Source organism: Aquarana catesbeiana, linkage group LG09 (genome assembly GCF_042186555.1).
Source record: "Aquarana catesbeiana isolate 2022-GZ linkage group LG09, ASM4218655v1, whole genome shotgun sequence".
Taxonomy (NCBI): domain Eukaryota; kingdom Metazoa; phylum Chordata; class Amphibia; order Anura; family Ranidae; genus Aquarana; species Aquarana catesbeiana.
Window position 1 is genome coordinate 90,552,033 of NC_133332.1, and position 13,953 is coordinate 90,565,985.

The following is a 13,953-nucleotide window of genomic DNA, read 5'->3' on the forward strand; positions in this document are numbered from 1 at the left end:
GACTCTACGGTCCGTCATCATCCGATCCCCCATAGGGGAGAGCGGCGCTCTGACAGGTCCGTCGCTGCACACTGTCATCTTCCTGCTCAGCGGGGATCGGTGGAGTGATCCCCGCTGAGCAAGTGGGTGTTCACGGGGCGGATCATCACTCATCCGCCCCGTGTGAAAGAGCCCTAAGAGTTTTGCATTTACATGTACCTTACTTTTAATATCCTGTGCTTTTTTTTTTTTTGAGACTAGAAAACTGCAAACTCTTGTTGTTGAGTGCCTGCACCATGCTCTGAGGCTCCATTTACTGTACATTTTGCATAGGCATAGATCCTGCTGAGTCAAACTATTAGCTCTGCTATCAACAAAATTTATGCTCCCTGCTGACTGGAGAACCCTACAGTTGGACTGCTTCTTCACAGAAAGCATGGGTCCTTCTCTGTAGCATGAGGATAGGCTTTTTACATTTTTTCCTGAGTGATGGAGGATAACTATGCACCTGAAAGTCAGAATGATCATTGAAGACGGTGCTGCCTGATGATTATTTGTGAAAGAGCGTACCTCCTTAGGGAATCAAAGTTTCATGTGCCTGCCTTGCAGTGTAACAAATAAAAGTGTAGTAGCCCCCAGTACTAAGCCTCATGGGAATAATTTTTTTAGCCAGGCTAATTCCCCATAAGGTAAATGTTGCTAAGACTTGGATTTCCCACTGAGCAGCTACTGACACGCATGCAGTTCATAACTATAGCAAATGATCCAATGGGCATTTTTTTCTAACTTTATTTTTTTGGCAATTAAAGTATATTTAAAACTGAGCTATGAACTTGTTTTATTCTCTTCCTTTTGGTCTGTTATATTAGCCATTGAAAGCATTTTGTTATATCTGTGGTAAATAAATATCCGTTGATCCTTTAAGAAATCCTGTGCTGTCCTGTGACCTGTGCACTCTGCAGTTTTTTTTCTCAAACAACGTCAAACGCTTATCAAAAAGTTTGTTGGGACCACAGAGCACCTCTCCCCTATGTCATGGAGGAAAAGGAGAGGGGAAAGTGTTTGTTGTGCTGTCCATGTTCGCAATAATCCTCCATAGATACAGTGCAGTGAGTTAGCCTTTTGACCCTAGGATAGGAAATGTGGTACTGGCAGGATCATAAGATGAAAATGGGGTATTATGGGATATTTGTAGTATTTTAAAGGAAATAATGCATTTAATCCATTTTAGAATTAAGCTGTAACCATTAGGGACCCAGGGCGCACCGCAGTTCAATGTGCCGGCCGCTAATCTCCATGCAGGGCGCCGGACACATAGATTTCAATGTGGGTTTTTTTTAAGCACATGATTACAGCCTGAGGTTCTAATTGGCTTAAAAAAAGGGTGGGCTCCGGGAGCAGAGCATTTGTGTGACATTAGCGAGTTAAGATCCACTAATGTCTTCCTGCTTCTCCTCCCAGCCAATCAGGAAGCGGGTCCTTAGACCCGATTGGCCAGGGAGGAGAAGCAAAGGCTCGGCACCACCTCATCGTCGTTGTCCTCCTCCCCGCACCTTTACCGCAGTATAAGCTAAGGCCATGGATCGCAACCTTCCAGATCATTCGAGTGAGCGATAGGGGGGAGTGGATCGCGGCCTTCCCGATTGAGCGAGCGCCGGGGGGGAATTTAGTGAGAGTGAGGGGGGCTAGGTTTGTTTGCCGCCCCCCCAAATATTGAGAACAAGCCGCCACTGGCTGTAACATAACAAAATGTGGAAAAAGTGAAGCGCTGTGCATACTTTCTGGATGCACTGCATCTGGTCTCCCACAGTACACAGAACATGGAAATACAATTATTTTAATAAACATAAACAGCTAAGTACCTTTGCTCATCCGCAGTATATAGCAATCTTGTGACTTTTATCAGTGTCTGGTTAAAGCTTGTAGGAGGAGATTTCATTCTGCTCTGACTGTCCTATGAGGCTGCAGGACCCCTGACCCTCTGTCTGGACAGTGCTAATTGGCCCTGTGCTGATCACATGCACTCTCCCAAGCAAAGAGAAAACGCTCTAGCAATACACACCGAATTGAGCGTGTGCAGCTTGTCCCCTAGCCTTTGTTCTATCAGTATATAGATTGGGGGCAGTGGAAGAAGGGGAGGGTAAGAGAAGACAGGCTCAAACATCCTTTTTACACACTGCAGAAGATTAAACCCTTAAGTTCCACAGTGAGTATAACAAGCATGCTGAACTGCATATACACACTGATTTTACTGTTTTGGGTTTAATTATATTTTAAGCTGGATAGATCCATAGATGAGTTGTTTTTAGTTCAGCCAGCGGCTGAATGAAAAAAAAAAACACTAATGTATTACTCCATCCACACAAACGAGGCAGATGATGAAATCTCCCTCAATGAGACATTGTATTCAAACAACGGGACTTTCCGCTGTCAGATTACACTGATTACCGGCTGCAACTGCTGATTGACAAAAGTTTACCAACATTCCTGTTTGGTAAACAATCGACTTCTGTTGAACAAGGAGGCCCACACATGGATCAAAATTCAGCTGGTCCCTGCTGAACTCCCCAAATTTCGATCCATCTATGGCCAGCTAAAGTTCTATTGCAGAGTGTCAGAAGGAGGAGTCCTGATGGGTTGTACATTGAGTTCTAGTCAATAAAGTTTTTATATGATATGTGTATGTTCTGGATTGCTTTCACTTTACTTTCTCCATGTTTTTATAAATCCACTAGTAACTCAGTCTATATATGAAAAAAATCTTTCAATTCTAGGTGACACGAGCAGTGAATAATGCAACAGTGAAGTCTCTTGTTTTAATTGATGAATTTGGAAAAGGAACTAATACAGTAAGGCCATCTCTAACCTGAACTGTAAAAATAAAGGTGCAGACTTAACATTTCTGTCAGGCTTGTAATTCTCTGTGTGCCCCCTACTAGGGAGATTTCACCTCTTTTTATTCCTGTGACACCAGAACAAGCAATAATGAAAGCAGAGGTCACTGGGACAGGAAGGTACACACAGCAAAGGAATATTTTCACTCTACCAGAAAATTGGTTGCTGTATCTAGCTCCATTGGAGAGGCTTTTGTATTGCTTCTTTCCCTATGACATCCTGTCACCAGGACACAATGTGATGAGGGTATGGAAACAATAAAAACTTCAGAGGTTATAACCTTTCCCCACGCTATAGAAAAACAAGTTTTGTCTGGAGTCGGGCTTTATAAAATTAGGGATAAATGGGACAAAGGCAAGTGCCTTTGGGAGATGTGAGTATTTAGGAGCATACTCAGTCTATCATTGTCAGTCCCCTCCAGATGGTACTCTGCCTGCAAGTCTCTTTATTGTCTGTCCCAGATCCACCTCTCAATGTTTTCAGCAATGCGACATATACTGCCTTATTAATTGGTTAACAATATACATGCTCTGTAAATATCTAGTGCTGCCCTCTTAAATGACACCATACCAGACATCCCGAGGCACTCACAAATATTTATTTCTCATTTGTTCATCGACAGACAGAGCGCTTCCTTATTCAGAACACTAGGCAGAAAAAAGACTTGGCTACTCCCATGGGCAGTCCTCTGTGATATACACCCCCCCCTCTGCTATAGGCCTTCAGTTTTTTTTTAATATATGTGATTAGTCCGCGCTTAGGAATGGCAGGGTTTGCAGCCTCCCCTAGTGAGTCCCTGGTGGGACTATTCGGGTATTGGATATAATAGATGGGGAAATGGCGCTACCCTATATGTGTCTTATAATGATTACCTATGTCATAAAATGAACGAGGATATTACTATCCCAACGTTTCTACCACACTGTACTTAATTCCATAAAAGTGCATTAGGTTTGTAAAAATAATAATACTGAGTGATAATGGTGTCCAGTGTCTAAACTGTGACAATATGTCCCTTTGGCAGACGCCCTTAATGTGTGGTAATGTGTAACATCCAGAGACAAAATCCCTTTAAAAAGAATATCACTAGCGGTGCAAACTCAAACAGGTCTCAATGTGTACATACATTATATACAGTACAAGAATTAGTGTTTCAAGGTGGAATGTTTGTGGAGTGCCACCACTTACTACACCTATATATTCGAAACCTGTATCCTGCATGGGCTAATTGTGATTAGAGCATAGAAAAGATTATATGTATCTCAAACCGTATGTGCTGTGATCTGTTTACAATAGAATATACATATATCAAAACTGCATTTGCAACTATATAATTGTGACAAGAAAGCTATAAAAAAAACTATGAACAGAGTCCAATGGATCAAAAATAAATAAAAAATAATAAGTAAATTATAAAGCGTCCCGACTGTGTGCAGTCCAAACTTTTTTTAAAAAAGTGGGTGAATATGTCAACGGTGACAGAACTACCCGCCCCCTGTTTGTTCGTATCAGGGAACATATTAAAAATATCAGAAAGGGGTTCCCCAGTCACAGCCTGTCCAGACATTTTGATGAGGCCCACCAAAGAGACCCTAGTGGGCTCATCTTTTATGGCATTGATTCTGTACAAGAACACTGGAGGGGGGGAAATAGGGAAACCCTTATTTCCAGAAATGAAACTAGTTGGATATACCAGTTGGGATCCCTTGCCCCCAAAGGGTTAAACCTGAACATCGACCTTAACTCTTATATAGCTAACCCCTAGGGCATGGGACACAACTGGTATATTTAGGGGCAAGTATATGATGAAGGGACAGTGTATAGTAAGAAAACTTAAATTCAGGATTTAACACGTCCCCACGCTTATGGGTGGGGGGCAGAAGTTCTATCTGATTTTACTGTTATTCCTATTTTTAACCTTATTTTATCTTTAAATACAGTAGGGCCTACTATTATAGAGCATTGCCCAAATTAATCTTTTCAGGTATCTACTATACATTTTACTAGTCTTATCGAGGTTTCCAGTATATCCTTAATATCCTATATCCTAACCCTGAGAACATAGACATACATGCCAGATAAGACCCACTCACATTTAACATTCACTGCGTAAAAGACATATATTAATATAGAACTTTTCACCAATTTTTAATTTATTTTATTTCATTTTATTTTTATTTTTTTTTATTAATTTACTTTCAGCTTTATTCTATTTAATTTGGTATTTATCATGAATACCTTATAGTATTGCTCTCTATCTTTATAGCCACATATCTCCATTTTTGCTGAATAATTTTAATTAAAATTTTTTTTTTTTTTTTTTTTTTCACTTTTTTCTTAATTTTCCATATATATATCTGTTGTATTCTGCTATAAATAATTTTTTTTTGCACTCTGTTAAAAATTACTCTACCCTGTGGATAATTTTAACCAATATAATTATGTTTTTAAAAAATGACAGATTTTAGATTACAGTGCACTTTATGCATATTGGTCTCGCAGCACCAACCATGTAGCTAGGGATATAAATAATGGTTCCAATGTAAGGATCACTATGTAACCAATTATCACCCCTGTGTATGTGCATATATGGATCCTAGAGCTTAGGCTATTTGTCGTGTCCCCCTCATCTGTATATTTGGAGGTACCTTGTTTACATCTAGGGGAGATACCACTTAGCCTGTAGGCTCCTCTGTATTATTCGGAATCACACATACCTGGCAATAGGTTATGCACTCTAACCAAATCTAAAAATTTATATATATATTTTATTATGCATATTTTAATTGCTTATTTTTATTTTTATTTCAATAAAAAGTCACTTTTTATCGTGGTATAGCGGCCCCGTACTATGAAAACATCCCCTTGGTGCACTTTTGGTTGCGTCCATTATGCAATTGGGGGAGGCACTAGGGAGCCCGCAGGTCTATAATAAGTGTGGAGCGTGAGGCGGTGACACCGTCTTTGATAACGTCCTATGACGAAACGCGTAAGGCGGAGTCACGCTCACACGTCATACCCGGAAGCCGTGGTTGGAACGCAAGCTGGGACGCACGCCGTCTTTGGCTTCCTGGTTCCGCGTATCGTACAGCCGCGCTGTACCGGGTTAGTCGCTTGCCATTATAATCTGTAATGAACAATTTTAAATAAAAGAAGACTTACTTCACTATGCAAGTCCCCTGTTTCTTCTTCTATATGGAGGAAAACACATTGATCTACTGAGGAAATACGGAGGAGCCCATCCCTGAACAAAGCCTGCTGGAGACCCCACACCGAGCCATTGGTATACACCCACGGACAACCGGAGGCAACCAGGAAACACACAGGAATCTTCACTCTAGAAACCCACTCTATGCCTGCTACCCCTGCAGGGGTGACTACTTCTGGTGAGTGGGGATCACATTGGGGGGGAGCACCTGGAGTCACCAATTTTTTTTGTCTCTGAAGAGCACAGAAGTCACCGTTGACATATTCACCCACTTTTTTTAAAAAAGTTTGGACTGCACACAGTCGGGACGCTTTATAATTTACTTATTACTTTTTATTTATTTTTGATCCATTGGACTCTGTTCATAGTTTTTTTATAGCTTTCTTGTCACAATTATATAGTTGCAAATGCAGTTTTGATATATGTATATTCTATTGTAAACAGGTCACAGCACATACGGTTTGAGATACATATAATCTTTTCTATGCTCTAATCACAATTAGCCCATGCAGGGTACAGGTTTCGAATATATAGGTGTAGTAAGTGGTGGCACTCCACAAACATTCCACCTTGAAACACTAATTCTTGTACTGTATATAATGTATGTACACATTGAGACCTGTTTGAGTTTGCACCGCTAGTGATATTCTTTTTAAAGGGATTTTGTCTCTGGATGTTACACATTACCACACATTAAGGGCGTCTGCCAAAGGGACATATTGTCACAGTTTAGACACTGGACACCATTATCACTCAGTATTATTATTTTTACAAACCTAATGCACTTTTATGGAATTAAGTACAGTGTGGTAGAAACGTTGGGATAGTAATATCCTCGTTCATTTTATGACATAGGTAATGATTATAAGACACATATAGGGTAGCGCCATTTCCCCATCTATTATATTCAGTTTTTTTCTGCCCAGTCAGGAGTAAGGACCTAGTTCCCTGCTGGCAAATTTTATTTTTTTGTTTGCAGATTTCACCGGAAAAAATTAACAATCAAATGCTGGACTGGGCGATGGGGTGGACATTTGATCCAGTGGTCTCCCCGGTCTGGCCAGCGAACGCGTGCAGACCGCAGCTACGTACTAGGTCGGCCGCAACATAGCACCACTGGATGGAGGCTGGCCCTGCGAGTTTCATAACCACTTTTTCTTTATTAAGACAAATTCCAACATACGGTACAACATAGAAAAACACATTGCACAATATATCTGTATAAATCTTTTCATTAACATACACCACACTAACCTCCCCCACCCCGAGAAAACACACTGGATCCTTGATCATGTCCTCTTCAAAAGAGAGAAAAAAAGAAAAAGCCCACCCACTTACCTACCTATAACCCAAACTCAATTTGTGCAAAACATTATTCAAAGTATAATTAAGAAGGGGGCTTTACAGCTCCCTATTGACTTGTGTCAAACAACTAACAATACAAAAAAAATTATATGAAGCAAAAATAAATAAGAAAAAAAAATAAAAAAGAGTGTATAATTTCAAATTACTATTTTCGTGTCCTATTATGTTTAGTGTTTTAATTCAATATAATCACACTCTACTATTTCATTTTTATACCTCTTCTCATTTCAGTCTACCCTTCTTTATGTGTTTCCATTACGTGTTGCTCATCTCGTGCCTAATTTACTATTATAACTTATCCTCTTCCTTTAATGACATCAATCATCTCTCCACTGTGCCTCCCAGAGGAGGAAAAAAGAAACAACACAAAAAACAACACAAAAAAAACCCCCACCTCCTCCCAATTTCCCCCCACCAGATGCATCCCATAGACTATCTGATCCATAACGCAGCATTTCCCCCAAAAGGGTTTAATCCACCCCTATTTCTGAGGAGTAATACAGCCATCCTACCCATGTATCTTTAAATGTATTCTATTGGTCTTTAACCATATGTATCCATCTCTCTACTTAAATTATTTTTTTCTACTCCCTTTTCCAATGCATTATAGTGGGGCATCCGGACTGTTTCCAAAATCTAGGTATCAATATTTTGGCTGCATTTAGGAAATGGGGAGTAACGCTTCTCTTTATAAAATCTAGCAGATGATGGCATCCCATGAAAAAGAAAATGCAATGGAGAGAATTCTATAGGTCTAAGTGTCATTTTCTTAATCCAAGGGGCTATCTCCTCCCAGAAAACTTTCATCTTTGGGCAATGCCACCATAAATGCAGAAATGAACCCCTTTAGTTACATCCCCTCCAGCAGTTAACATCCGCTGATGGATATATCTGAGCCAATCGAACCGGTGTACGATACCATCTTGTCAGGAACTTATAAGACATCTCCTGTATATGGGAACTTATTAAAGTATGGTGTGTCGCTCCCATCACCCTTTTAATCTGCTCTGATGTAAAGTTATAGCCCAGTTCTCTTTCCCATTCTGAAATGAAATAGTGAGTTGTCATATTTTGGGCGCTCAGAACCAACCTATACATTCGAGACAACAAATGCTCCGGCTCTGATAAGTTAACACACCATTCCTCAAAAGTAGTAAGTGGGTTCGCTGGCATAATCTGGTGCTTCCACTTATTGAACAAGTCTGTCAGTTGACGGTATTTCCATACCGCCGCTGGTACTTCCCCCAGTATTAGAACCAAATCCACCAATGGAAGCAATTTACCCTGTGGGGTCACGGCAGCGCAATTACCCTTCCCATCCATTCCCCAGCGAGCTAAACTCCCTTTCTCTTCCCCCGGGGAAAACCAGGGAGATCCAATGGTGTTACAGGGGATATTGGGGGGGGGGGGCAAACTTTCCCGTACTATTCATTCTATCCCAAATGGATAGTGCTGTCTTCGTCAGTGGTGATGCATATTCCGACAACCCCCTATAAGAAACCTGGAATCCAGGGTGCTCCGGCCAAGTTCCTACCTGCTAATGTTTTCTCCAAGGGCACCCAAATTTTACTAGTTCATTATACGACCCAGGGCCATGACTCTGTAATAAAACGCTATATCTGTTCCCACCGAGTCCCACCCCACCCTCCCGTTTTGGCTTGCTCAAAATCGCCAACCTGGAATGTTTATCTCCCCACACAAAGGTCATAAAAGCCTTTCTTATTTGTTTAAAGAATGTCTGTGGGAGTGTTATGGGTACGGTATGTAAAACGTAAATAAGCCGGGGAATTGCACTCATTTTAAGCGCGTTTACCCTGCCAAACCATGTCAGAGTATGACTTCTCCACTTTTGCAAGTCTTTTATTATGGATGCCATCAAGGGTCCATAGTTTAAATCATATAGGCGCTTTATATCTGAAGAGATATAGATCCCTAAATAGAATATAGAATCAAGGTGCCAAACAAAAGGAAAAGATTGTTGCAAGGTGGTCTTCATCCTCAAAGGCACATGGCTCGGCATCAACACTGATTTCTCAATGTTTATTTTAAAATTGGATATAAGGCCAAACCTGTCTATTTCCAACATCATGTCCGTCAAAGACTCTTGAGGAGAGGTACAACAGTAGATCATCTGCGTAAGCTGAGATCTTATGTTCCGTTGATCCAATACAAGCCCCTTGATCTTCCTATTTCCCCTAATCATACGCAAAAAGGGCTCCAGCACCATAGCAAATAACAATGGGCACAGTGGGCATCCCTGCCTAGTCCCATTCCGTATCTCAAAATAATCTGATAGTCTACCATTAACTTTAACCCTTGCTCTAGGATCTGCATACAGTGCCGTCACCCATCCCATCATCTGCTCTCTCAGACCCATCTTGGCCCTGTGAGTTAAACGTCTCGCGAGATCGCATTGTTAAGGATAAGATTAAGAGCTTCAATCAAGCTCAAAGGTTATCTGCTGCTGTCTCTAATTGGAAAGTGTGGATATGCATGCATATAAAAGTAAAACTCTCTGAGACACGCTCACAGCAGGATTACTTCTTACACTTCTGATTTATTCAAGGCGATGCTAATGTTTTATACACAAAAATACTTCATTGCTATGTTAGTCTAATAGGTACATCTCATTGGTTAAGATAGAAAAGAAGATGGAGAATCTTCATAACGAGGTTTGGCTGTCCTTGGTTTTATCTTCAGTTCCGCGTTCTTCTGTGTGGGATGTAGGGTGTACCCGCCATCTTGAGAAAATATAGGAACAGAGCAAACCTGTAATAATTATATAATGAGTAAGGAGAAAAATATGTATGCACATAAGAAAATAGACATTTTCAGATTATTATTATTATCTACATCACATTCCTTCACAGCATATGACCAGGTCTCGGCTTGAGTCGCATCGTCCCTCATCGCCCCCTGGAGCGGTGCCTGCCTGGTCCTGGTATAGTGAGTAAATGTTCCCCTTCTCCCCTTGGTGGGTTTGCAGTGGACGTGGGCCCCTCCCCTGGTCGGTCCTGCAGGTTTCCCTCCGCCCTTGCACCCTCTCTTCCTGGGGTGGATGGTCCCTGGAGGTCCCCTGGTAGCTCCCCTTTCCCCCTTCCTCCTCTATATGGGGTAGTATGGTGCCATGATGGATCCTGGGGACTTTGATTGAGTACCGGTGGGCAGGGGGTGCGCGTCACCAGGTGCAGTACTTACCAGGGGGGGAGGCACTGGGCGCTCCAGGGGTCTGGTGCCCAGATTCTTTCAGGGGCTTTCCTGGGATCTGTGTCAGCCTCGTGTAGCGCAGCCATTTTGCCGTAGCTGGCGTCTTTTCCCCCTAGTGCCTGCTGACTTTTAATGGCTGGCAGCCATGTTTGTGTAGCTTGGCGGCCATGATTTGTTTTTTTTTGTGCTCAGGCAGTAGCGGCCATTACTGTGTAGCCCAGATGGCGTTTTCAGCAGGTGGAAGCTCCTCCTGCTGACTCCTATGTTATCCTCTTCCTCAGACTCCACGTGTGTACGGGTATACACCTGAGGCAGCAATCGATACGCCGGTGGGGTGGTGAGTCTGGTGGGGTCCCTTCCTCTCTCTGCTGCAGGCTGTAGGGTGTCCTGGTGTTCCAGTACTGCTACCAGCGTGGTAGGTGTCCCTTTGCAGTGGTCGCTCTTGGTGTGGGGGTCTCTTCTTCCCCTATGGTGTCTCAGGAGCATGTTTCCCCACCTGACCCCCTATCAGAGGCTGCAGGACCCTCTGGGTCCCAGCCATCCATTGATGCACGGATGGCGGCCCTGGAGTCCTTTGTGCCCCGGGTAGAGGTGACGGCGGACTAGCAAGAAGAGTCCCCCACCTTCCCCTGCTTCATCTGTCTCGTCAGATCCTGAATCTGATTTGGCTGCTGTGGACGGGGCCCACCCTGCGGGGTCTGCGGCCACGCTCCTAGATTTTTCTGACAGTGAGGATGATTCCTCAGCCCCAGTGGCTGCGCACGAGAAAGCGCTGGTGGACACACTGATTGCATCTGTGTGGGAAACTTTAAAAATGGAGGATGCAGCCACAGCTGCGGTGGAGGTGCTGGTCCCTTTTGGCACTCACAAGCCGTCTCGCGTGGAAAAAGTGTTTCCTTATCACTCCTTTTTTGAGAAGTTTGTCTATAAGGAATGTTCACTATTGCGGGTTCGGCGCTTTGGCCAGTCCTGGCCATTGCTCTGGTGTCACAAACACTGACAGAGTTGGACGAAGCTGTTGCGCCGTGACCTGGAGGGTAATCAGTTTCCTCCTGCCTTCACTGAATTGGCGGATCAGCTGGTCCAGGGGCTGCAGTTTGTCTGCAATGCCTCTTTGGATGCAGCTCCCTTGCTTTCTAAGCTGTCTGTTTCGGCGTTAGTGCTTCGGCGGGTATTGTGGCTGAAGTGTTGGACTGCGCACCAGGCCTCTAAAAAAAACCCTAGCTGATCCACCTTTTCAAGGCAATCGTTTGTTTGGGGCCACTCTGGATGACATCATGAAGAGTGTCACGGGGGGAGAGTATTTTTCTTCCACAATCAAAAAAGGGGAAGGAGCCACGTTGCAAGCGTGGTCTTTCCTCCTTAGCACACAGTTTTTTCATCCCTTGGGGTCCACTGATAAAGGCTCAAAGTCTTTCAAGCCCCCCTTGGGAGCTTTCAAGCGACCCTGGTTGGGCAAACCGAGAACGGGGTTCTCCCGACCCCCAGATAAGGCGCCTTCAGCATGAAGGGGCGCCCTCACCCGCAGTCCGGGTGAGGGGACGTCTTCGCTGGTTTCCAGGCCCGTGGAGCTCTCTGATAAATGACATGTGGGTCCACGAATTTCTGTCTGGTTACAAGGTCGAGTTCCAGTCTTGTCCCCCAAGCAGATTTTTTCTGTCCAATCTGTGTCTGCCTCCAGACCGCTTGTTAGCCCTCCGGGGCGCGGTGCAAGGCCTGTTGCTTCAAGGGGTGATTGTCCCAGTTCCAGTACGTTTCCAGGGTTTTTTATTCAAACCTGTCTACGATCCCCAAAAAAGAGGGTACGGTACGTCCGATTCTGGAACTCAAGGCCCTGAACCACTTTGTGCGGGTGCGGAAGTTCAGAATGGAGTCCATTCGCTCCGTGGTGACATCTCTTCATCAGGGGGACTTTCTTGCCTCCATCGGCATCAAGGATGCCTACCTGCACATTCCGATATGTGCACAACACCAGCGGTTCCTCCACTTTGCTTTGGGAGAGGAGCATTATCAGTTTGTGGCATTACCCTTTTGTCTCGCCTCCGCTCCTTGGGTCTTCACGGTTCTGGCGCTGATGCGCCAGCGGGCAATTGCTGTTTTGGTCTACCTGGATGACCTTCTGCGAGCAGAGTCTCTAGCGACCCTGAGGGGCAACGTGGAGATCGCTATTCAGACTCTGGAAGATTTTGGGTGGCTGATAAATTACCAAAAGTCTGCGCTGATTCCAGTTCAGAAATTTGGTTTATCTGGGTCTGACTCTGGATTCCACTTTGGCCAGAGTGTTCCTTCCACAGGACAAACTCTAGAAGTTACAGACGGCACACCCGCTTACTGCTGTCCAGCAGGTGGGTCTCCCTGCGGACTTGCATGTGGGTGCTAGGCCTGGTGGTGTCTACGTTTGAGACAGTCCCATTTTCTCAGTTCCATATGAGACCCCTGCAAAAGGAGATCTTGTTAAAATGGGACAAATGTCCAGGGTCTCTGGACAGTCAGATTAGGCTGAGCCAAGGAACCAAAGGGTCCCTGATCTGGTGGCTTCGTTCCCGGGCTCTTCGGCAGGGGAAATCCTTTCTCCCTCTGTACGGTCACCACTGATGCCAGTCTGTCCGGGTGGGGAGGAGTCCTGGGCCTGAGCTCGTCTCAGGGTCGCTGGATGCTGGAGGAACCTAGGCTACCTATCAACATCTTGGAACTCCGGGGAATCAAACTCTGTCTATATCATTGGACGGATCAACTTCAGGGGCTTCCGATACGGATCCAGTCAGACAATGCCACAGCGGTGGCTTATGTCAACCACCAGGAAGGAACAAGGAAGTGTGTTAGCGGGCCTGGAAGTAGCAGGCATTCTCCGGTGGGCAGAGCCTTTCATCCCGGCCATCTCTGCCATCCACATTCTGGGGGGTGGACAACTGGCAGGCGGATTACCTCAGTCGACAAGTGTTGGACCAAGGGGAGCGGTCCCTTCATCAGGAGAGATTGCAACAGATGCGTCTGCGTCGGGGCTCTCCAGAGGTAGATCTGATGGCATCCCGGGTCAACAGGAAGGTGTAGAGGTTTGTGGCCAGGTCTCTGGATCCTCTGGTGGATGCCTCAGACGCTCTGGTGGCTCTGTGGGGCCAGTATTGTCTGATCTACGCCTTTCCTCCTCTCAAGCGTCTGCCTCGGCTGTTACGCAGGAGCGAGGCCGAAGGAATTCCGGTCATTCTAGTGGCCCCAGACTGGCCTCATCGGTCCTGGTACGCCGACCTGGTGGCTGCCTCTCAGGGAGGAACTGCTATCCCAAGGGCCGATCTTCCACC

General features: G+C 44.5%; 1 protein-coding gene across 1 annotated transcript in view; it reads left to right on the top strand.

Moving 5' to 3' along the window:
- Nucleotides 1-13,953, top strand: part of MSH5 (mutS homolog 5) — a 123,513-nt gene that overhangs the window by 95,620 nt on the left and 13,940 nt on the right. The window contains exon 20 of the mRNA XM_073598965.1: nt 2,754-2,828. Within this exon, the coding sequence (XP_073455066.1) occupies nt 2,754-2,828 (75 nt within the window). The remainder of the gene's footprint in view (nt 1-2,753; nt 2,829-13,953) is intronic.